This window comes from Nymphaea colorata, chromosome 13 (genome assembly GCF_008831285.2).
Source record: "Nymphaea colorata isolate Beijing-Zhang1983 chromosome 13, ASM883128v2, whole genome shotgun sequence".
NCBI lineage: Eukaryota > Viridiplantae > Streptophyta > Magnoliopsida > Nymphaeales > Nymphaeaceae > Nymphaea > Nymphaea colorata.
The window spans coordinates 6,165,500-6,189,227 of NC_045150.1; the positions used below are offsets into that span (position 1 = coordinate 6,165,500).

At 38.9% G+C, this 23,728-nt stretch overlaps 1 protein-coding gene across 1 annotated transcript; it reads right to left on the reverse strand.

The window, feature by feature from the left end:
- Positions 1–1,192: 1,192 nt before the first annotated feature.
- On the reverse strand, positions 1,193–19,079 carry LOC116267258 (signal recognition particle 54 kDa protein, chloroplastic). Its single transcript, XM_031648884.2, has 15 exons — positions 18,816–19,079; positions 18,590–18,722; positions 17,626–17,693; positions 17,454–17,555; positions 17,040–17,192; positions 16,878–16,955; positions 15,356–15,481; positions 14,665–14,767; positions 13,004–13,104; positions 9,803–9,940; positions 9,584–9,727; positions 3,581–3,656; positions 2,440–2,525; positions 1,677–1,802; positions 1,193–1,519 (listed from the first exon to the last, which is right to left on the reverse strand). The coding sequence occupies exons 1-15, from the start codon at positions 19,053–19,055 to the stop codon at positions 1,412–1,414; spliced, it is 1,782 nt and encodes a 593-aa protein (XP_031504744.1). The 5' UTR covers positions 19,056–19,079; the 3' UTR covers positions 1,193–1,411.
- Between the last annotated feature and the right edge of the window lie 4,649 nt (positions 19,080–23,728).

The window sequence follows — 23,728 nt, forward strand, 5'->3', positions numbered from 1 at the left end:
AGGAAAGCTGGTGCGTTTGCGGTGGACATAAGAACATGTGTCAAACACGGACGGGCAGTCTGCAGCCTTATTTTGGAGACACATATGTGAGGCTCCGATTTGTGGATTGAGAAAGATTATAGGCCATCATCGTGTAATGCCCACAAGTTCGTAAGATCCACATCGCCCACAACCTGCTTGAACTGTACAGTAAGACGCAACTCGTGTAAATGCATCAAGGATGAGATTAACAGAATCTCTCCGTGAGTTTGTGCGTGTATGCGAACAGGACCACAAGTATAATAGATTGTCCATGAAAAGGCTGGGATTCGAGCCACATGTGGGGCATGTATGGGGCATTTGCCCACACAGCCTCATAATTTTTAATTAGTTTCATATCGTGTGGCCTTTACTTATTTGTCTGGTATGTCTTAACTATTTTATTATGTATATGCTTTTTTTTTTTTGGAATGGGTGCATCTTGGCAAAAAAAAAATCTCTAGCTTTGCTCCTGATTCAAGGACGTTAATTGACGGATGAATTAATGCATGGTAGGGGTGAACACGAGCTGAGTCGAGCCCGAGTTCAGTCAGCTCGAGCTGAGCTCGACTAATGAAACCTCGAGCTTGAGAATAGCTCGACGGATGCAGCTCGAGTTCGACTCGGCAGTTCAAACTTGGACAAAGAAAAATTAGAGTACCGTATCACTGAAAGCACAATGGAGGAGGAAAAAACATCCATACATATTAGACATGAGCACATCATTAGAAAATTCAGCAGTTCTAGGAAAGGAAAAATTCAGCAGTTCAATGCCTTTTTTCCGAGAAATTAATTTTTTTTTCCCCTCGTCCATCAAACATGCCTAAAATTTATCCGAAACCCCGAATGGATTTGGGGAAGTAGTATGGCAAAATGTTCAAGTGTTTCTTTCTATCTTTTTTCTTAATCAGCCATTATCATCAGCAAATTAATCCTTTGATCTGCAATGAAAAATTAAAGTAGGAACAACAAAGAGAATTCACGCAACAGCAATTTTCTAAAATTCAGAAGATTCACTCCGACACAGGTTTGCTATCGAAACCTGATTGCTGCGAAAAAAATTTCTCCATCAAGCTGCATCTCACAGAAACTGTCATTGTTGCTGCTTGTTTCATTTACTCCGGAAAACTCACCATTTTCCCGTCACAGTTCATAATTTTGATCAGCAAATGGCTGAAAGAGAAAGGGCCATACGCCAAAGATCATTCTCATTATAAAATTGTCAAAATTTACAGTGATTTTAAGCAGCTAAAGAAGATTTACACCAAGAATGAAGAACAACGATAAGAAATAGGAATGGGGAGACAGCCAGCCTCCTATGTCTTCAAAGAAATAGAATTGCATAAGGATCAATCCAGAATGACTAGGCTCATGCATGTCCAGAAGACAAGCTTCATGACTTGCTTCCGAAACCACGTGGGGTAGGCATTGCGGCCGATGAGTCAACAAATTGCCTTCTGGATTCTGATCTCTTTCTTCGTCTGGCTGTCCCAGGAGGTGCCTGGCAAAAGAATGACATATCAGGACCATAATTAAAAAACATAATGCAGACATATGTATCACATGCATTGAAGCACTTTTCACCAAAATGAACCTGCGAGGCAGCCAAGACATGAAAATTTGAGAGAGACACCGTCAAAGGAAGAGGCTCCACTAACCTTTTGGTCAGCCTTAAGTGCCTCCTCAAGATTGCTCAATGCAGGAATTGACCCACCTTCCATGGCTCCGAGCAAGTTCTTCATGCGAACACGCATTTGGAACAGTTGAGCAACCAGTTGGTTCACCTGAAGTTACCCGTTCATTAAGCCAACAACATTTTCTTCCTAAACACAAATGATAAGTGAACCAAATCTGTTGAATGAGATCGCTGGATCAGTTATAGCTGGAAACTAGTGTAAGCGCAGCCATGAAAACCTGGGTCATCCTTGTAAATGAATTGCACCTTTATCGGGTAGATCAGCTCAATTATTAGGCTCCAAAAGCTCATCTCAGAGGACACAACAGGTTTATACAACTACCTTTTGTTGCTTAAAAAACTTAAAAGGAAGAAATGTCCTGCTGGAATGGGTAGGGCAACAGACTCTATTCAATAGATGGTGATTTGAGTCATCGATTCTCAAATATAAAATAAACTATTCAACAAAAACCTCAAGCATACTGATGCCTCATTGGGTTCGCTAGTTCCACCTGAGTCAAGATCTTTCATATGCTTTTAATCTCCATCCTTCTTTAACCAGCTTCTAGAAGCCTTGTGGCACCAAGTGCACGTTGCTTTTAATGTGCTATCCAACTATCATCTATGTTGTCAATACAATTAATAAAATATAAAACCAACATTGGGACGAAGTTGACTGGCTTGGGCCAGTATGGCCATAACCATAGATAAGACAAACAAGTAAGATTAAAGTTTGTAAGAGATACCTGCTGTTCTGTTTTCCCGGATTCAGCTGCAACTCGTTTCCTTCTTTCTGGTGATTCTGCCAATAATTCAGGCTGTTCCCTCTCCTCTGCAAGTACTCAAATCAGTGAAATACCAGAACTCTCTGTGCGTGTGTGTGTGTGTATAGTAGCAAATCGCAGTTGCACAGACTGCACATTTTAGGTGTTTGAATGGCAGGCATATTACAGAGGGCATTGGGCTACATGCTTTAGGTGTATGTATGCCATTCATACAGAACTTTCCAGTAACTTGACCTTTTAGTAAACTATCTTGCTAGATGACTTAGATTCCAGCTAAGGATTAGTTGATTTACATAGAAAAAGCAGTCTCCAATTATACCATTACTAGCACTATCACGGGGAATTTCATAAATCATTTGAAGCATGTGGAATATCAGAACCATATATGAGCTTTTGTGCCCCGTGAATGAGATTGCAAACAAATGTCAACAACACAGGCTCATTAATGCTTATGTCAGGCAGATGCTCGAGGTGTTCTCTAAGAAATAGTTAGCAAAACCTAATAATGTATGCAACATCTGATTTCTTTCTCTTTAAAGCATGTTCTGCCAGAGCTATGCCACATAAAAAAGGCATCCGTGCATTGGTGCTACATGCTAAATAATTTGGGTACTTCAAAATGTCCATCTTACCTATGTGAAGATGATCTTTTGTGGTACTCGTACTGGGGGTATATGTCGACTGAATATTTTACGTATATATAATGTATTAAAACACTTCCTTTTTCTTAAGGTTACATATATAAGCATGAATTTCCCGAGAAAAGTGCAAAGCACAGGTGTATAATGTGTATTCATGTATATGCATGCATTTGCACACCTGTCATTTGAGGATGCCATCACACCCGTATTGCACCTGTACTAGGTGCAGGTGCTGCTCCAACTCACCAAATCTAAATGTCAGTAATGACATGTACAGTCAGGTACGTACATGCATATCCAAAATTAGCTCATTTTTATGTTATTTACAGTTCCTAAATTTTGCTTCCTTTCATATATTATCAAACACACACACACATACACACACACACACATATATATATGTATATGTATATATATTACAAGAAAAAGCATTTTTGACATGAAAAGAAGACGAAGCACACCTGGAGTCATTGCATTAATCATTGATTCCATGATTTTCAAGCTTTTCTCTGCTTCACGAATTTGTGCAGGAGTCACCTGTATCCATGCATAAACACACACTGCAGTTACCATTGTTGTTAAGTCAATCACTAGAAGAGAAATGTTAGAAAAGATAATGTTCAAGTTGCCAGACCAGGTATAGGCTGCCATACAGGAAAAATGAAAAAAACAAGGCTTGACTCTTTCTTTCAAATTGAAATTATACATACGTACATATATATATATATATATATATATATATATATATATATATATATATATATATATATATATATATATATATATATATATATATATATATATATATATTCTAAATAAGTTTCTTCTTCTTTTTTGCATTTTCATACTTATTTCTGTTTTTTGTTTTTAAATTTTCTCAGCCATTGAGCTAGCTCATTCGCCCTCTATTTGCATATGAAGGGGTTTCTCCTTACAGCAATGCTTCTCTAAACATTTTGCTCCTCATTAAGAAAGTTTCTTATTTTATTTGAGTGCCTTTATGTACATGGCATGTGTTTATTTTGGTGTTCAAGTTTAGGCTCTTGCAAGCATTATGAATTGTGTAAACAAGCATTACATATTGTTTAGACAACCCTGTTAAGATGTGTTTATATTCAGTTTTAGGTTTAAGAGGGTACTTTTGTAATAACTTTTCCTTTAGATGGTTCTCTTGTAACTTCTCTCTCTCCTCTAGTCTATATAAGGAGGAGTTAGGGCAGATTTCGAGGTAAATCAAAGATTATTCTTTCTAATCTTATCATGGTCTCCGCCCGACGCCTCCGCCCGTCGCTGTCTTCTCCGCCCGACGCCTCCGTCAGCTGTTGCAGTCATCTTCGCCGCTGCCCGCCGTGGCTGTCACCTCCGCCCGCCGCCGCCGTCCGTCGCTGTTGCTTCTCCGCTGCCGCTGAATCGCCGCTGCACGCTGCATCGCCTCTGCTGTCTCCACCACTCTCCTCTGCTCCGCCGCTGCCCTGCACGCTGATTTTCCTCTCAGCGTCTTCGCTGCATCGCCTCTGCTGTCTCCACCACTCTCCTCTGCTCCGCCGCTGCTCTGCACGCTGATTTTCCTCTCAGCGTCTTCGCTGTCGTCTCTGGTAATCTGTCTTCGTTCAGTTCTGTTGTTGCCTCTTCCAGCCGATCAGACTTATGGATTGCTGCCTGCGTTAACTGCTTCATGATCAGCATGTTGTCTTTCGATATGTGATTGTCTTCTTTTTGCCTGCACTTCCTATTCCGTGGCTCGGTTTCCTCCATTGTGTTGAGCGATGTCTGAAATTAGCAGCGGCGCTAATACCTCTTCCTTTGTGTCGTCGGGAGAGATGAAGAGTTCCCCATTTTCCAGCTTTATCACCAAAATGGATGGGGGTAATTACGAGATGTGGGCCATGCAAGTAAAAAGAACCTTGATCGCTCATGAGAAGGAACATCTTATATTGGAGCCCGAGCCCGTACAGAAGGTAGGAAAATATACTACTTGGTTTAAAGATAATTCGTTGGTTATGGTATGGATTGTTGGTACTCTTACTCAAGACATTGCCAATGAAGTCCTGCATAAGGAAAGTGCAAAGGATATGTGGGATTCCCTTGCAGCCACCTATTCACAAGCAAGGAATGAAACAAGAATTATGCAGCTTCATCATGATATTCATCAGATGCGCCAAGATGGTCGCCCTCTACATACTTATTATTCTAGTCTCAAGTCCATGTTTGAGAGACTAAACAGCTACTTTCCTGCATGTAAGTGTGAACAACAGAAGGCATACAGAGATATGCTTATGGTCGGAGTATTTCTGTCTGGATTAGACTCTGTTTATGAATCAGCAAAGAATCAGATGCTCACTAGTCCCTCGATTCCTCCTATTGATGAAGCTTATAGTAGGCTAAGCAGAATTCCAATCCCTTCATCGACTGTTCTTGATACCACTTCTGCTATGCTTGCTACTCGTGGCAGAGGTGGGTCCCTCTTTGCCAGAGGACGAGGATACCGTGGCCGTGGCAATACCCCTTCGCGCCTAGTATGTCAGTTTTGTCATCGCATTGGTCACACTGTGGATAAGTGTTGGCAGAAACATGGTCGTCCAGCTGTTGCCAATCAGACTGTTTTTACTGATTCTCCAGAGCAGCCTAAGACTCAGCATCCTGTTTCCTCCAGTGAGTTACGTGCAGATGATATTATCTCTCAGTTGAGACACTTGATTGGAGATAGACCTCAACAAGCTCCTGATCCGACCACCTCTACTATCACTACTGCTGCCAGTGCGTCTTCATCTGGTATGTATTCTGATACTACAGATTGGCTCATTGATTCGGGTGCATCGACACATCTCTGTGGAGACAAGGCACAGTTTACTTCTTATGTCCCTACTCCACCTGGTCGCTCGGTTATTCTAGCAGATGGCAAATATTCTCCAGTTGTTGGACTTGGAGAGGTCCAACTTACTTCATCATTACCATTGCAACATGTTCTTCATGCACCAGAATTCCCACATAGCCTACTATCTATCAGTCAGATTACCAGAGATTTAAACTGTCGTGCGATATTTGACTCCTCTTCTCTTGTGTTTCAGGATATACTGACGGGCAGGGTGATTGGCAGTGGCCGTGAACAGGGAGGTCTTTACAGGCTAGTGCATCCCTTTCCCTTTGCTGGGTCTACCTCTGCAGGGTCGTCCTCATCCTCGGCTTATACTTGGCATTTACGTTTTGGACATCTACCGTTTCAGAAACTACTGCATGTTCTTCCTCAGCTGTCTCCTAAGTCTTCTTTTCAATGCGAGTCTTGTCAGTTGGGCAAACACCATCGGTCATCCTTTCCTCCGCGGCCCAGTCGAAGTAGCCATTCTGTGTTTGAGTTACTTCATTTTGATGTTTGGGGTCCGAGTCGTACACCTGATCTTCAAGGTCATCGATATTATCTTGTTGCTGTCGATGACCATAGTCGTGTTAGTTGGGTTTTTCTTATGAAGCATAAATCTGAAGTGGGTCATGTAATCAAAAATTTTATCAATGAAATTCTGACTCAGTTTGATACTTGTGTCAAAATTGTGCGCTCTGACAATGCTCTTGAGTTCTGTGCTTCCTCTTTGGAACAATTTTTCAGGGATAAGGGTATCATCCACCAAACTTCTTGTGCCTATACCTCCCAACAAAATGGGGTTGCTGAACGGAAACACCGTCATATTCTTGATGTTGCCAGAACCATTATCATACATAGCCATGTTCCCCATTCTTACTGGGGAGATGTTGTTCTCACAGCATGCTATCTTATTAATCGTATGCCGTCATCTGTGTTGGGAGACCTTATTCCTATCTCTGTCCTCTTTCCTGACAGAGACTTGTTTTCTGTTCCACCTCGTGTTTTTGGATGTGTTGCCTTTGTTCAGTTGCTTGGTCCTGGGTGAGATAAGTTGTCTCCTCGGACCATCAAAACGATCTTTGTTGGTTATTCCCGCACTCAAAAGGGATATCGATGTTATGATCCTTCTACTCGTCGGTATTATGTGAGTGCTGATGTTACATTTTTTGAATCAACCTCTTTCTTCTCCCCAAATGGAACTCAATTAAGGGCGCCTGAATTAAATGATGAAGTCCAATTTCCTCTACCTCTCATGAGTTGTCCAAACCCAGTTGATCCACGTTTTGGGGCTGTCTACCAACGTCGTACTAAACCTGTTGCGCCTGTTCAATGTGCACCTGTGCCTTCACCCAGCACGCCCAAGGTAATTCCTGACACAAACTCAACTGACAATTGTTTATGTAATGCTGACATAGGAGAATGTCACGAGCATGTTCATGCTCCTAATGAACTTGATATGCCCATTGCTCAAAGGAAAGGCAAACGCAGTTGCACTTTGCATCCTATCTCTGGTCATTTATCCATGGATAGACTCACCCCTATGTACCGACAGTTTGTCAAGGGGCTGTCGGCTATTGCTCTTCCACAGAATCCCATGGATGCTCTCTCTGATCCCAAATGGGCAGCAGCTATGCAAGAAGAGATGGATGCTCTTCAGTCTAGAGGCACCTGGACACTTGTTACTCCTTCAGCTGATGCAGCCATTGTTGGTTGCCGATGGGTCTTTACTATCAAATACAGAGCAGATGGCAGTATTGACAGATATAAGGCTCGTCTGGTTGCAAAAGGCTATACCCAAACTTATGGGGTTGATTATTATGATACCTTCTCTCCTGTGGCACGACATGCTTCTTTACGGATTCTCCTTGCTGTGGCTGTCAGCAAGAATTGGTCCCTCTCACAGCTTGATGTCAAAAATGCCTTTCTCTATGGTGACTTACATGAAGAAGTGTATATGCAGCAACCACCAGGGTTTGTTGCTGAGGGGGAGTGTCAGAAAGTGTGCAGATTGCGAAAGGCGATTTATGGTCTGAAACAGAGTCCTCGAGCTTGGTTTCAGAAATTGTCAGAGAATATTGAGAATGAGGGCTTCAGACGTTCTTCGGCCGACCATTCCCTCTTTGTCAAGAAGACTTCTACAGGTACGGTGATAGTTCTTGTCTATGTTGATGATATCATTGTTACAGGGGATGATGATCAGGGGATTTCCAACATCAAGGATGTCCTTGGACAACACTTTGTCACCAAGGACCTTGGTGAACTACGTTATTTCCTTGGTATTGAGTTTGCCAGAAATCAAAAGGGCCTTATCATGTGCCAGAGGAAATACGTTACTGATGTTTTGCAAGAGACAGGGATGCTGGGGTGTCGGCCTGCCTCCACACCTATGGATATCAATACCCGCTTGTATGATGATGATACTGAAGATGTTGATGCGAGACAGTATAGAGGGATTGTTGGGAAGCTCCTATACATCACTGTTACTCGACCTGACATTGCCTATGCTGTTAGCAGAGTGAGTCAATTTATGGATAAGCCCAAGAAAGTTCATTGGGATGCTGCTATGATGATTCTTAGGTATCTAAAGAATTCACCAGGAACGGGGCTCTTCTTTCAGAATGGTACCTCACTCACTATATCTGTGTATGTTGATGCCGATTATGCAGGATGCCCCTCGGACAGAAAATCCACTACTGGATTTTGTGTGTTTATTGGATCCAACTTGGTTACATGGAAGAGTAAGAAGCAAACTGTGGTTGCCAGATCAAGTGCAGAATCTGAGTATAGAGCTATGGCTCAGGGTACTGCTGAAGTTATGTGGGTTAGATCCCTGATGTTGGATCTTACTGTCGAAGTGCCTCTTCCTATGCAACTGTTATGTGATAACAAAGCTGCACTGTTTATTGCTAATAATCCGGCTTTTCATGAAAGAACCAAGCATGTTGAAGTAGATTGTCACTATACTAGAGACATGATTCAAAAAGGGTTTGTAAGTACCTCACACATTTCAACTACAGGGCAAACGGCTGATATCTTTACTAAGGCTCTTGCAAGGGGACCATTCCAAAGCTGCTGTTCCAAGTTGAGCCTATTTGACATATACGCTCCAACTTGAGGGGGAGTGTTAAGATGTGTTTATATTCAGTTTTAGGTTTAAGAGGGTACTTTTGTAATAACTTTTCCTTTACATGGTTCTCTTGTAACTTCTCTCTCTCCTCTAGTCTATATAAGGAGGAGTTAGGGCAGATTTCGAGGTAAATCAAAGATTATTCTTTCTAATCTTATCAAACCCTACATTAGTGGCCTGTAACTATGCTCTTTAGCTGTCTTTTACAGTACTTTGGGGCTAGAGAGGAAATTAACTCGGTCATATTTTGTACAAGTTGAATAAACTGTAGTCAATGTTATTTATTTGATTAGTTCAATAACACAAAAAAAAAAGAACCTCAGGTAAATAGGTTGATACCTTGACATCTGAATATCTAAAAATTTACCATCTATAGTGATCTTATTCCTGAAGTGGAATATAGCTACAGCAGTTATTTGTAGAAAAACTGTATTAAGTAACACCATTATCAAATTGTGAGCATTCAATGCAAAAGCATACCTTGCCCATTCCTGGAATCATCCCAATTACACGTGTCATGGGACCCATTTGTGCTACAGCACGTGTTTGCTTCAAAAAGTCATTGAAATCAAACTTTGCACTCATTATTTTCTTCTGCAACTCTTCAGCATCTTCTTGACGCATCTAGTTATTAATCCAAATCAGAACAATGATATGCTTTCTTTGAATATCACCTGTAATTACCAAAATCTTACTTACAACTTCTTGTGCTTTCTCAACAAATGAAAGAACATCTCCCATTCCTAGGATGCGACCAGCCATTCGATCAGGGTAGAAAGGTTCAAGATCTTCCATTCGCTCCCCACGTCCAACAAGTTTAATAGGTTTTCCTGATACCTGCAACAGATCAAGAACCAATAAGTTTTATATTTATATTTATATTTATATATTTATATTTATATTATACATATTTACCTACTGAAATCAGCTGTCTACCTATATGGCCAGATGGTTATTTTTTATTTTGTGTCGCTAAAAACCATTGCAAAAGGTGTATTTGCAATGACCAGTTTCTTGACTGCGGTTTCTAGCGATTGACCAGGCCTTTTGTGATGGTTTTTTAGCGACAAAAACAAAAAAATAACCATCTGACCAAAGCGGTAGCCATATATATGTATATTGCATTGAGGTACTAGACTAAAAAAAGGGAGGCGCTTAATCGTATTTGGCATTATAAACATGAGAAACAGTTACAAGTAATATCCAGACTATCAGGCACTCTAATGGAAGAAGACAACTATTGCCCACTAGAAAGATCCCAATAATTTCCTGCTTCCTAATCTACCTTTTTTCGTGAGCATGCTTACAGAACTATTGAGATTTCATTTGTTAAAAATCTTACCAGTAAGCAGAAAAGTGTGAATGTTAATATGAACAGAAAAGGATAAAAATCAAGCATTTTGATTGATATATGTTCCATAAAAGGGTCCAATGCTCACAAAAAGAAGAAAACTAAGCAACAGATCGCAAAAACGACAAACTGAAATGCTGCTAACTAAATTTGATAACACATTACAATTCCAAGATGTTGTTATCTACTTGAACATAAAAGTTACATATGGAAGTAATAACTAATAACTATCAAATTATTAAATATAAGAACAAATGCCATCATATTTCTGTTGTAAGCCATCAGGTTCTGGTGGCAATGCCAGGGCTCAAAAGTGGTCAACAACACTTCAGACCTTCTCATCTCTATGACTTGCTCAACAGACCACAGCCCTCAAATATAGCCAGTTCCTCGTGGCCTGGTCCAGCCATTGTTCCATTTTCATCGCCTTCGCTGAGAATCTATTGGAACAATAATGACAACACTCCACCGCATGTGTTACTACTTCCATCCACTTGCTGCCAGAGAGAGGTCATATATAAACTCTAAAAATCATGAAATGGTGGAACTTTTCCTTCAAGGGATTTTATTTGAACAGTAAAAACGTAATTTAACTTTTCTCTACTGATTTCTTTCGGCCAATATTCATGCAGAATCTATTGACAGTTATTTCATTAACCCAAGCACTGATCTGCAATTCCTAGAACTTTAGGTCATCCTTTTAAGGACGTGAAACAGCAGGCAGGTTTTTGTAAATTACTTTATATGGTATAAATATTGATTGTAGAGTCTTTATAGCTTCTGCTTTTAAATGCCATACTTTCTGCTTTTAGTGATTATCAGGCATCATAAAAAACTAGCCTAGCTACTGAGACTAGCCCAATGTCCAGTCATTCTCCTTGATTTGTATGTAGGAAATGGCTCCATTCGGATCTTAAGATTCTTTCAAGCACAAAACCCACAAATAATGTATTTTACTTTTCTTTAAACCCATGTACTTATAGAATATTTTCATCTTTGTATAGCTTTTAGGAACATTATTTAGCTTCTTTTGCATCTATTATTGCATTTCTTGCAATTCTTTGTGTGCCTCAGCAGATTCAAGTTTATTGACCCCCAGATACTTGGGACATTCACAATTTTATTTTACAAGGGAAAATGACAGCTTACACAAAATGAGTCACTTATATTACGTAAATTTCAAATTAACCTACAATGGTGTGCAGAAGAAACAGAACGTAAGAGCTCTAACAATATAACTCGATGGTTTCTTGATGCAAAAAATGACAATCAACAACCTTCTAAGATTCAAGCTCTTTGAGCTCCATGATCTGGGCCAAACATTGTCAATATTTGCCCAAATTTTCATATCCAGAAAGATCATGATTAAACCACAGAGTGTGTACCAAATTCCATGGTTCCACCTGCTAACTAACCTTGGTAAAGCTTTATGTTCCACCTCAGGGGCGGAGCCAAGGTAGGGCCGCATGGGCCCTGGCCCCACCTCAAACTTTTTTTTAAAAAAAAACATGTAAATTTTAGAAAATTTTACTTGTTCTATATAAAAATTTTGAAAAATGATATTTCGGCCCTAATCAAAATTTAAAAATTTTAATTCAGCCCCCCTCATAAAAAAATTTTGGCTCCGCCCATGTTCCACCTGGTTAATGAGGTACATGAAACATGGGTGTGGTATGGGTCAAAGTCACAAAAAACTTTCTTGCGTTTTAAATATGGCGAGCTTGAAAAAAAGGAAAAATATGGGGAAAATACAATAAATTTTTAATTTTTTTTAACAAACTAAAACAATGAGAAACAAAATAAGTGAGAAACTAACAACATAAACATAAAAAAATAAGTAGATTTGCAACAAATAAAAATTAGAATATGAAAACAAACAGTTTGGCATTTAAAAAACGTGAAAAAAAGGAAAAAAATGAAAAAACACAAAGAAACACGACAAAATGCTTTTTCCTTTTTTTCATTTCTTTAAATGGTGTTTTTTAAGGTTTTAATTTTTAATCGGCTAATTTATTTATTTTAAAAAAAAACACGTTTTTTGTGACTATGGTTAATGGGTGCTGATACAGGTGCTGGCATGGCACCGGTGTGAGACATGTTTTAAAAACTTGAGTGCATGGACACGGCCGCATATATATATGTCTGTGTGTGTGTGTGTGTGTGTGTGTCTATATATATATATATATATATTATAAAAATATTTTAAACCACAAACACAAAAAATCATTATTTACATTCATAGAAATATATATTACCTTACAAAAATACTAAAATAAATATACTAAAACATACAATAAATACTAAAATATAACAAAAAAGTACAAAAGTTGAAACTTGAAGTTGAAACTGCCGTTGCCCTTACCTGCACCCATACGGGTGATGTTGACAAAGGTACTTTTGCCTTTTAAAGTGTCCGTGTGACTTAAATTAACACAAAATTGTGATCAAGTACGATATCCATTGGTCCACTTGCACAATATAAAACAGATAAAAACAATTATAAACCTAAGTACACATGGTAAATTTGTGCAAGTAATAACCAAACAAACCTCTCGAACACTCAAAGCTGCTCCACCTCTAGAGTCTCCATCCAGCTTCGTTAGAATGGCGCCTGTGATACCAATCTCAATGTTGAATGTTGTTACCAGAGCTGCAACGACAGAACACACAATTGCTTGAAATCAGCATCGGGTAGTACCGTAGTAGATTTCATAACGATTGAAAAGTTCCTATATTGTGCTCCACATCTGGTATAGAAAAGATCATATCCCAATGGTGCCAATAAATTCTTAGGAAAATACCAGCGCAATCAAGGAAATTGAGGAAGATGATTTCATCTAGGATCTTAAAGACCAGTGTTGTACGTATCGTACGATACGTACCGTATCATTTTGAATTTACGATATGATACACCCCCCGTATCGTAAATAGGGGGTGTATCGTTCCTGTATCGCACGTATCGTGCGATACAGATTGATTACGCAAAAGAGGGCCCAAGACCTACTTATTCGACTTCTTTTTTTAAAAATCCTCTGTTCTTCATTTCTCACGCTCGGATACTGCCGTCAAGGAAGGCGATCGCCCATTTTCACCATCAAAAAGTTGATTTTCATCGTGAAATCGAAGATTAAAGGGTCGATTTGTGCGTGGGTGGTTGATTTTCGTTGGGAGGAAAGGGGTTTTCTTGATTTCTTCTCTATAAGGTATGAAATCTCTTATTTTTACCATATATTTAAATATTTAATGATGAGGATCTTCAATGCTTCAACCTTGAAGCTGAAGAAATAGAAGGATTTGTTGATGAAGGAAAGTCTGTTGGTGGTGAATATGTTGGTGAGGATCTTCAAATTCTTGACAATGAAGATGAAGATGAAGATGATGAAGATTATGAATCATGAATGAAAAAATGAGAGTCAAGTCAAGAGTGCTTTCATTTTATATGTACCGAATGACTTTTGAATGATGAATCTATGGTTGTTGAATGTTTTCACTTTATGACTTATGCTTTGTAGAATGTTATTGTTACAATGTTATGAATTTTGATGTCTATGAACGATGAACCCATAATTTTATAGCAATAATAATTCTATCATTATCTAAAACATGTTTTCTATGAAGAACTTATTTTTTATTTTTACTGATTTTTTTATGAATTTTTTGATTTTTTTTCAATTTTTTCTGATTTATTATTATTTTTAAAAAAATATGATACAGTTACGATACGATATGATCTTTTACGATACGGCATATCTTAAAGTTCGACCGATACGGCTTACGATACACTTTTTACAACTTTGTTAAAGACACAGCAAGGTTGTAACTAGATGTGTTTCAGGCATTTTCCATAACACGACATAGACCATGATAATGTGGAAAGACCCTCTCATGACTTAGTAATATGACAAACAAAGCCAATTAAGCTGACAGCATCACTACCACTAGACCAAGAAAATCTGCATCAAGTCCACGAGTTTGTAAGCAATATATGGGAAAAAACCATGCATACATGACAGATGTGCAGTTTCTCTGACAGTCGAGCCATAGAAATATGCATCTGACATGAGTAGATCATTAAGCTTATAGACTACAGTTACCTTGTTACCAATTGCTTGCTAACTGTCATAACAAATGTTTGAATCCACAACGAGATGCTATATTTTACTTGCTAGAAATCCCATAGGCTCTATGATACAAAAGATAGCAAACGTACCTGCAGCTTCTTGGCCAGTCATTGCATCCACCACAAGCAGAACTTCAGTTGGCTTAACTGCTTGCTTGACTTCCTTCAGCTCGTCCATCATGGATTTATCTATCTGGTCAAGCACAGTTGAAGTTAGCAAGAAGGCTGGCTAATAACGCAGAAGTCGTGATACAACAGATGGAAAAAATTGCTGCTAGACTAATTTTCTAAGGATAAACTAATAGGACTTCAAAAAACACATGGGTCCTTCTTGAAAATGGAAAGTGTCAACCCAAACTATATCCCTGCACCAATGCAATATGAAAATAAACAGCAGAAAGTATGAAAGGTTAGCAGACAGGGTAATATTATTAATAGCTACTGATGCCACAGCCAAGAGAATATTGAACACAAAAATGCCAGTGAACACCATTTTTTGGTAATTTATGCTATGCACATTGGAACTTAGAAGACAGAGAAGAATATCAACATGACAACATTTATTGAGACTGACTCTCCTGGAATTCCTGAGTTTAAGGTATTTGCTCTCCCAAGAAAGGTAAAAATTGCCTCACCTACTGAGCATGATTAGCATTCAAATATAACCTGTAAATCTATGTACTTAATGCTCCGTCGGGTAAGCTTTCAAAACCCTAACTCTGCTTGATATTGGGATAACGGTGGAGGAAAACCCTTTGAAATCAAGTGTTTAAATGCAAACCTGAAGCCTTCCAGCAGTATCCACAATGACAACATCCACGTTCCTCTTCTTTGCCTCCTCAAGGCCTTGCCTTGCTATTTCTGATGGTTTAATTTCAGTTCCTGCTGTATACACAGGCACATCCACCTGTCATAGGTTGATTGCTTAAATTACAAGATAAAAGGTTATCTGAACAGAATAGCCAAAGAATGAAAGGACGGCATTCAATAGCAATACTGCTGCATCACAAAGGAACCTAACTTTTTAAAAAGGCTACTCTTAACACAAAAATATATTATTTAAGCCCTGCATTTTGCTAACAATCAAAGGCAGAATAACCAACACTTGTGCATACTGCACAAGACAAGAATATGAATTGCAACCAAAAAAGGAATATAACTAATGATGCATCAATTCTTCACTTGTTGTTACATAAGTGAAAAATATAATTGTTCAATCAAATAAGATGACACAAACAGCAAAGTATCTACTTTAAGCATCTCCATGAAAATAACACAGACTCCAAAAGAGGTGCTTCACCAATGTCAAAGTGACATGGGTGTGGGAGCCCAGCATGGTGCCGGTGCATCACCAGATGTAGCCAACTTGCATCCGGTTCAGTCAACTGCACCTGTTTATTTTTGTCTCTTTCATGACCCAACTAGTGCCAACAGCAAGTCAATTTCAGTCCAACTGCACAGTGGGCTAAAATTGTCCTCTTTTGAGTTTACAAAGTAGAAAATAGAAATGGAAAGGGTTTAGGGTTTAATCAAACCCCATTTCATTTCCGATCAAACCCTCCCTGCTCCCTTGCCTTCCCCCTCTCACACCCCTCTCTCTGGTAGTCACACAACTTTCTCCAACAACTAGCAACAGCAAGCTTCCCCCCACTCTTCAACATGACAATGCATGCAACCAGTGATGTTGCTTTGGATTGTAATGTAAATACAACAACATGGAGCTGAAGAGCAAGGGTTTTGGCACCGCAAAATTATACCTTATAATCATTCTATTCTATTCTCCAAAACAACAGCTGATGTTTGGGCATTGATATAGACTAAAACTCAGATATAGAAAATACCACAGCAAGGTCATTGCCAGATATCCTTGATAAGAGAGTTTATCCAGGTTGAAGGAACTGAAAGAAGGAGATAAAACAGTGCATGTTCTGCTATTTCATGGAAAAAAATATAAGAATACAATGTTTAGGATTTGAAAGACAAGAATAGGAAAATAATGATGACAAATTCAACCAAATTACAAACACTAGCGACGTATGAACTCGCATAGTTTAGGGTTTTGAAAAACAAGAATATGGCATAACAAACACAAGAGAGCACAGTGAGGAGAAAAAGTCTCGTGATGGTACACCTAGTCCAACAACTCTAGGCGTCTGTTGAACAGGATGCAGCAAAGATGCAGACCATTCCTATTTCTTGTATTACACTGGTTGACAGTGACATATATGGAAATTCTCAAGACACGTTATCTGATAAACTATGTAAGATCTAAGAAAATATAAAGGAATAAGAACCTGCAATACCTGTTCACCCAGTATCTTAAGTTGGTCAATTGCTGCTGGCCTGTACACATCTGCCGCAATGAGCATGCAGCTCTTCTCCTGCAGTTATATGCTAACTATAGTCAGTTCCAAGAGAGGCCAAGCTAAGCATATACCTAAACAATTGTGAAGATTCCACAGCACCTGTTTCTTTAGATAGAAAGCCAATTTTGCACAAACAGTTGTCTTCCCAACCCCTTGCAATCCTGCCAGCAAAAATACCGTGGGACCAGATTTTGCAAATTCAAGTTCTGACACTTCCCCACCCATCAACTTTACCAATTCATCATTGACAATCTGAGGGAAACAAATGTTTAATTGGCTTCAAGCAATGTCTATATGGCATCAATAATCACATTTAAGAAAGTAATTAGCTGCTGAAAATAACCAGCATGTCCAAAAATTTGGACACAATATCTTCTAGAGTTTGAACATGTCACATGAAATACTAAAATACAAACAAAATAAATTACTCCCTAAATGTCCTAATCCCTGTGCATGTCCCAGGTCTTTTCCAAAGGAGTATTTCACACAGAAAGAAAAGGCAGTGGTTTCTACCTTTACCAACTGCTGGTCAGGTCTAACCCCACGGATTAAGCCTACACCAACTGCTTGCTCAGTAACAGCTTGGACAAACCTCCTGACGACAGGCAAGCTAACCTGCATAAAATGTAACACTTTCTTATTGATCATGAACTGAGATAAGATTACATGAAAGAAACAAACTTACATCAGCTTCCAAAAGAGCCCTTCTAATATCACGCATGGGTTCAACAATGTTCTCCTTTGTTATAATGTCTGTGTCAAGCCACAAGGTCAAAATAGGAATAGTAACAGTTTGATTCATCAATCAAAAAATAAAAACCAGAAAAAAGTAGATCAGGTACATGGACTGAAACACGGTGCATCATAACAATCACTCAATGTGACAATATAGAATGTCTCATGATCCTTTGTGCTAGCAAAAGTTTAGAAGTAATCAAAGCTATCCATAACAACTTGTGAAGCATGATATGTACGGTCGTTATACCAAGTCATAAAACCTGTGAAAGCCTTGGTCTGCATTTGCGCTGGCGCAAAAAGATTTCTGATGAAGTCTTTACATGTTTGGGAATCTCACAGCAATATAAAGAGTAACAGGAAGTGCGGCAACCCATCTGGCAAGTGGTTCAGCCGTTCAGGTGAAAAGTGAAAATTAATTATTTCACCGGTTCTGATTCTTGCTGATCAAGTTCCATCCGTTCTTCTCATAGTCAAAACATAAAAATATAACCAGAACATTGAGAGCACGTGTCTCCACATATGCGCATAAGAGAATCCGAAAGATGGTTGACCGGCGCAGGCTCTCCATATAAGTATACAACCCTTGTGACTCTTTCGTTGCATAGGCATCTACGACCTTGATTATCAATGTAACGTGTCTAACCAGCTTGCCACAATTGTACCGACACATTATTTTACCAAACTAATATAGATGACTCGTAATTCAATATTTTTATATCGTTCACATCGATCTGATATATTTTATCTACGTTTTAAACTTGAAATCATTCAGCTCTAGCTCACGTTTCCTACCTCAAGCTTCAAAGCTTAGACCACTGCAGGCAGGAATCTGCAGATTTCCAAGAGAAACTACGGAATCCGAGTGGCAACCAACAAAGAAGGAACCACATATGTTTCTTGACTTCACTAACCTTCCTTCCTGAGTTTGGACCAGGCAGCCTCGAGGCTGCTGGTCAGCTGCCCAAACATCTCAGCGCGAATCCTCAGCCCTCCTTCCCTTCTGATACTCAAATGTCTTGCATGTACCCATCCCCATATCACTCTCTGGAGAAACCCGAGAAACATTAAACGGCCACAGCTTCAAAATTTTCAAGAAAAGAGGTTGAAACAACTAAACACTTAGAGTCTCCAACATACCGCGAACGGGTCATTGCCTGCAGAACCAATTGAGAGAGCAGAGATTGGGGCGCAAAAGGACGAGAAGAGCACGGGTTTTCTGGCTCCGTTTAGATTGAAAAGGGTGCCTGGCACCGTCTGCGTGGTAGAAGAAGCTAACGAAAGAGAAAGGTGCCGACAGGCAACAGTGGAAGGAGAGATTGCCTCCATGGAGAGAAGTGTGAAAGACTGAGAGAGAGAGAGAGCAGGAGAGAGAGGCATTTCTTATCTAACCGGAAGGCTGGTGGTTTTTTAATGAGTATCGAACAGACGAGTTCGAGGCCCATATATGGTCGAATGGGTACCAATAATCTTACCGTTGATTTCTCGTTCCAGTATACAGTTGACGTGGTATCAACGCCCAGCAGAATAAAAGTGCGCGAAGATAAGCTGACCAGATCGATGGTACATTTTCAAATGAAAAATTTACACAAACACACATATGGAGACACACTTAGGTTGCGCCTTGGATCTTAAATTTGTTGCTACATAAAAACATAGACCTATGTTTTGTGAGATTCTCAGATGGTCAGATAGGGAGACGGCTTGACCATAAATTTATGAATCTAAGATCTTAAGATCTCAAATTACCACAGATCTCAAATATGAGGAAATCTTAAATATGTGATAACTGTCAAACTTTAGATTTCAGCTTCTACCCCCATAGTACTTTAATGTAAAAAGTGTGGATTTGAAATCAAATGGAGAAGGGGTAGGATTTGAATACCGTGGATTTCAAATCTGCATTGGTCTGAGATTACCATGTATCTCATATCCACGGTAGCCCAACACAACGTTAGGGGGTGAATGCCCCCCATTTGAAATTTAAGATTCAGAACTAAGGTGGCATGCTTTTGCCAATGTGACAAAACATCTATGATAAAATCTATGGTTTATCAAACTTAAAATTCATGTTGAAGATCTTTATTTTACTTATTTGCATTGAAAAACAGTCGGATTTAAGATCGGAGGGGCATGGTCTAGTCTAGGAATGTACAACAAGCGAGCCGAGCTTGAGCTTGTCCAGTTCGAACTCGACTCAACTCACATATAGCTTGGCTTAGGTAAGCTTGAATTTGACTTGCTTAACAGAGTTCGAGCTCGACTGGTTTAAGTTGGTGTTTATTAAAATATTTTATGCTGAAAAGTCCACATTATCATTTAAGCCATTTTAAGTTTTTGAAATTACAAAAAAAAAGATTAGTATTAAATGAATCTAATCGAGTTTAATGGAGTCGATCTCTTATATACATTTTATACTTAAAATATTCACATTTTTATTTAAGTCATTTTAAGTTGAAATTACAAAAATAAGTATTGGTATTAAACAAGTCTAATCGAGTTGAATCGAGTCGAGTTCATCCAACTCGAACTCGACTTGTTTACAAACTCAACTTGTCAGTTAAGCTCGAACTCAGACTCGTCGAGGATAACTGAGTGAGTTTGAGTCGAGCCCGAGTTAGCTCTACTCAACGAACATTCCTAGTCTAGTCTTATTGGCAGCCCCTTTAGGTTTTAAAGACATTGGACTGGTGAACAAGGAAAGTACACTGTTTAAAAGATTGAAAAGAAAGTTCAACTTCTAACTTTTTGTACTAAGAGAGAGAAACTTTATGTATATCTGTAAATAGAGTTTCTTGAAATGACCTGCCGGCACGCCCCTTGGCCCTGCCCCTGGTTGCTGGGCATGGCTTTGACTACTCCTTAAGTTGAGGTTGTCTGCTGGGCATGGCTTTAAATTGAGGTTGTTAGAGACCTAGAGAATATTGGCAGGCAACATAAACCCACAAGCAGTTAAGCATGCTTTAAGCTGAACACACCTTGTTTGTTCAGTCCCCTACCTGACAATGTAGTGCATCGCCTCTTACTAGGATAAAATTGAGAAGCAACTTAATTTGCCCATTTGTGACCATAGGAGCTCCTTTTCAATTCTTTAAGAGCTTTTTTGTCATTTCAACCTCCCAAACATGCATGGGTCGAACATATGAGCAGGTTCAGTAGAGGGCTGGTCATGGGTTTAAACCTCATTGTGACATATTACAAACCATAATTACTTTGAAATTGTCCGAGGGAAGGTATCTTCAAGTTCAGTAAAATTTTAGCAGTAAGTTTAGAAGTGTGGATATGAAGCTGCCACAAGTAAGACACTTTAAAGCACCATGAATAAATGTAACACCCTAAAAGTTTAGTCTTGTATTCTTATATTGAAGATTGTAAGAAATCTTCAATGATTTATAAAGAAAGTTATTAAAATGGTTGTTTGTCCTTATTTCTAGTCTTCTTTTGGTTGGAATAGAAAAAGCTAGGGCACATGTCGGGATCCATCGGACCAGGGACCCGAGCCCAGGAATGGGTCAAATCGTTATCGTTACAGTGGTAAGAGCATAGTTCAACAACCGGACCTGGAGTTCCACAAGTGTGAACACATATGCCTCAAGTAAGATGGATTGTAACACTCCAAAAGTTAAGTCTGTATTGAAGATTATGAAAGATCTTCAAGGGTATATAAAGGGGGTTGTTAAAATGGTTAGTTGTCTTGTTTTTTAGTTTTTTTTTTTTTTGTCAGTTTCACAAGCGTGAACATATATGCCTTAAGTATGATAGATTGTAACACTCCAAAAGTTTAGTCTGCATTGAAGATTATGAAAGATCTTCAAGGGTAAATAAAAGGGGTTGTTGAAATGGTTAGTTGTCTTGTTTTTTTTTTTTTTTGGGTGCCAGAATTGAAGCAGTTAAGAGGAGAGTTGAGATCTGTCGGACCAAGGGCCTAACCCTTGGCAGATTGTTACACCAAGTCTTCCAAGGAAAAGATGTAAGTCAATAAATACCAAGCATTGCACTTTTTTTCCCTTTTCAATTAGGGAAAGCTTGCAGAATGAACACTTATAATGGTGATTTCTTCCAAATAGAGAATGGTCAATAGGTGGTTTCTTAAGAGAATGTGATTATAAAGTAGCTAAAGATGTAATTAAAACTAATCGTAGATATAACATGAAACTAGATATTAACATGTATACATTCGTAGGGTTTTCCCGAAGTTGGATAAGCCCCAACTTCAAAAATCAATATAAAATAAAGAAATCTCATTCCCAAGCTCTCATCCCCATCATTTATTCATTTATGAATTGAAAAATCAGCCATTCATACAAGTATACCTTGTATTTCATATAGATATAAACAACACATACATTCAAGGAGAGGTAGAAAGAAAAAAACACGTCTCGTGCCTACTCGATTAAGAAAAAGAAGCAGGGGTTCAGCTTCATTTAACTTCATCTTATTTATACTCCTGATGCACTTAAGGGTGGTTCTTGGCTCCGAAGAGGAGATTTCAAGAGCCCCTTTGCATGGCCATGGATAGAAGACTAACAAATTAGCAAAGGAAAGAGTGACTACATATATACCTTGCTATGGTGCAGCCAGAGAAGAGAAGGCAAATTTACTTATGCCGAGCAATAAGGCTTCCAAATGAGGACTCTGTTGAAGAGAGTCTCCAATGGTATCCCACGTGCTTCCCTTTGTGCTCTTTGCAAATGAAAGTTGAAGATGAAAAAGAACTCCAAGGTTGAAGATGAAGAGGTGATGGAGATAGAGGAGAATAGTTAAGGATGAAAATCCATAATAGCCAACAGCTAATGGTCATTGGTCTCAGCTGATGACATATCCGACAACCGATTGTCATCTAACAATCACATCCAATGGCAACCAGACTAATGTACACAAGTGCTGCATAAATGGGCAGTACCGAAGCAGATGGCTAATGGTCTTTTCTTCAATACAACAGAGTTTGCAGCTACTGAGAAGTTGGAAGCTCCACCCTTTCAACGTATCATGCATTTGTATCAACCATGCCAAGATTGAATCTCTTGGAGACTACTGTGGTCTTTACCCCATACACAATCTTTTGGAAACTATTCTATCATGGAAGTAGTAATGAATTTGTTATATAGCAATCGAATACTCACTGGTAGACGTAGACATATGCCCAAGCAAACCAGGTATTGATGTGACCATGATCATCATCTTGATCCTTTACCCATTTGAAAATTTTACTCCCATCAAATCATAGATTTGACATATTTCATGCCATTTGAATTAGGACATGCGATAAGAACGGTTGTAAATCATACTTATAACAGAGCCTAGGTTGATTCCAAATCGAATATATTATACCATGCACCATTTGGACTGTAACGCAATGTTCTTCAACCAAATTGATGTAATACCAAGGCCATCATCAGTAAGAGGCATGGTAACTTCATCCCATTTCACCAAATATACAGATGATTGTCCATTCTATCGTACCATATGAATTTTTTTTTGGAATGGAATAGAAGTACATGCTTGATGAGAATTGACTTTGCAGCTACAGATAATATTTTGTCTTCCAAGTACGAAATTTTGTTTGTTTTTGTCAATCGAACCTCCCCAAAAACAGCCCCGGCCGCCTTTGAGATTTGGAGCAGACGAAAAGTTTTGAGTCACAAGCAGCACAATTAGGTAACTTTTCTGCTGCTTCTTGAACTTGGTGAAAAAGCAAGAATGTGGAAAGTAGTTTGAGTGTGGTGGCAAGTGGTCACTAGGGCTCCATACCGAATGGAGACAACTTGGGTTTGACATGAACTCACTCGTAAAAACTCGATTGGAGCTCACCTTATTTATTCAATTTATGCTCGAAATATTAAACGACTCGAGTTTGAGTTGTAAGAACTTGACTCGCTTAAATTCAGCTCGGCTCGGCCAAATAAATGTGTCATGAATGAGAGATTTTCTATTCCTAAGCTGTTCTCTAAGCCATATTTAGTTGCAGAATATGTTTATTCTTTTTTCAGATTTTCTATTAGATGGTTGTTCATAGTTAACTTAGTTAAAAGAAACCAATTAATCGAGGTAAC

Coding starts and splice junctions, on each gene's coding strand:
- LOC116267258 (XM_031648884.2), bottom strand. CDS start 19,055: ATGCCTCTCTCTCCTGCTCTCTCTCTCTCTCAGTCTTTCACACTTCTC. Junction 18,723..18,815: donor CAGGCAATGACCCGTTCGCG/GTATGTTGGAGA, acceptor GGGTTTCTCCAG/AGAGTGATATGGGGATGGGT. Junction 16,956..17,039: donor CTTTCTATCTAAAGAAACAG/GTGCTGTGGAAT, acceptor ATATAACTGCAG/GAGAAGAGCTGCATGCTCAT.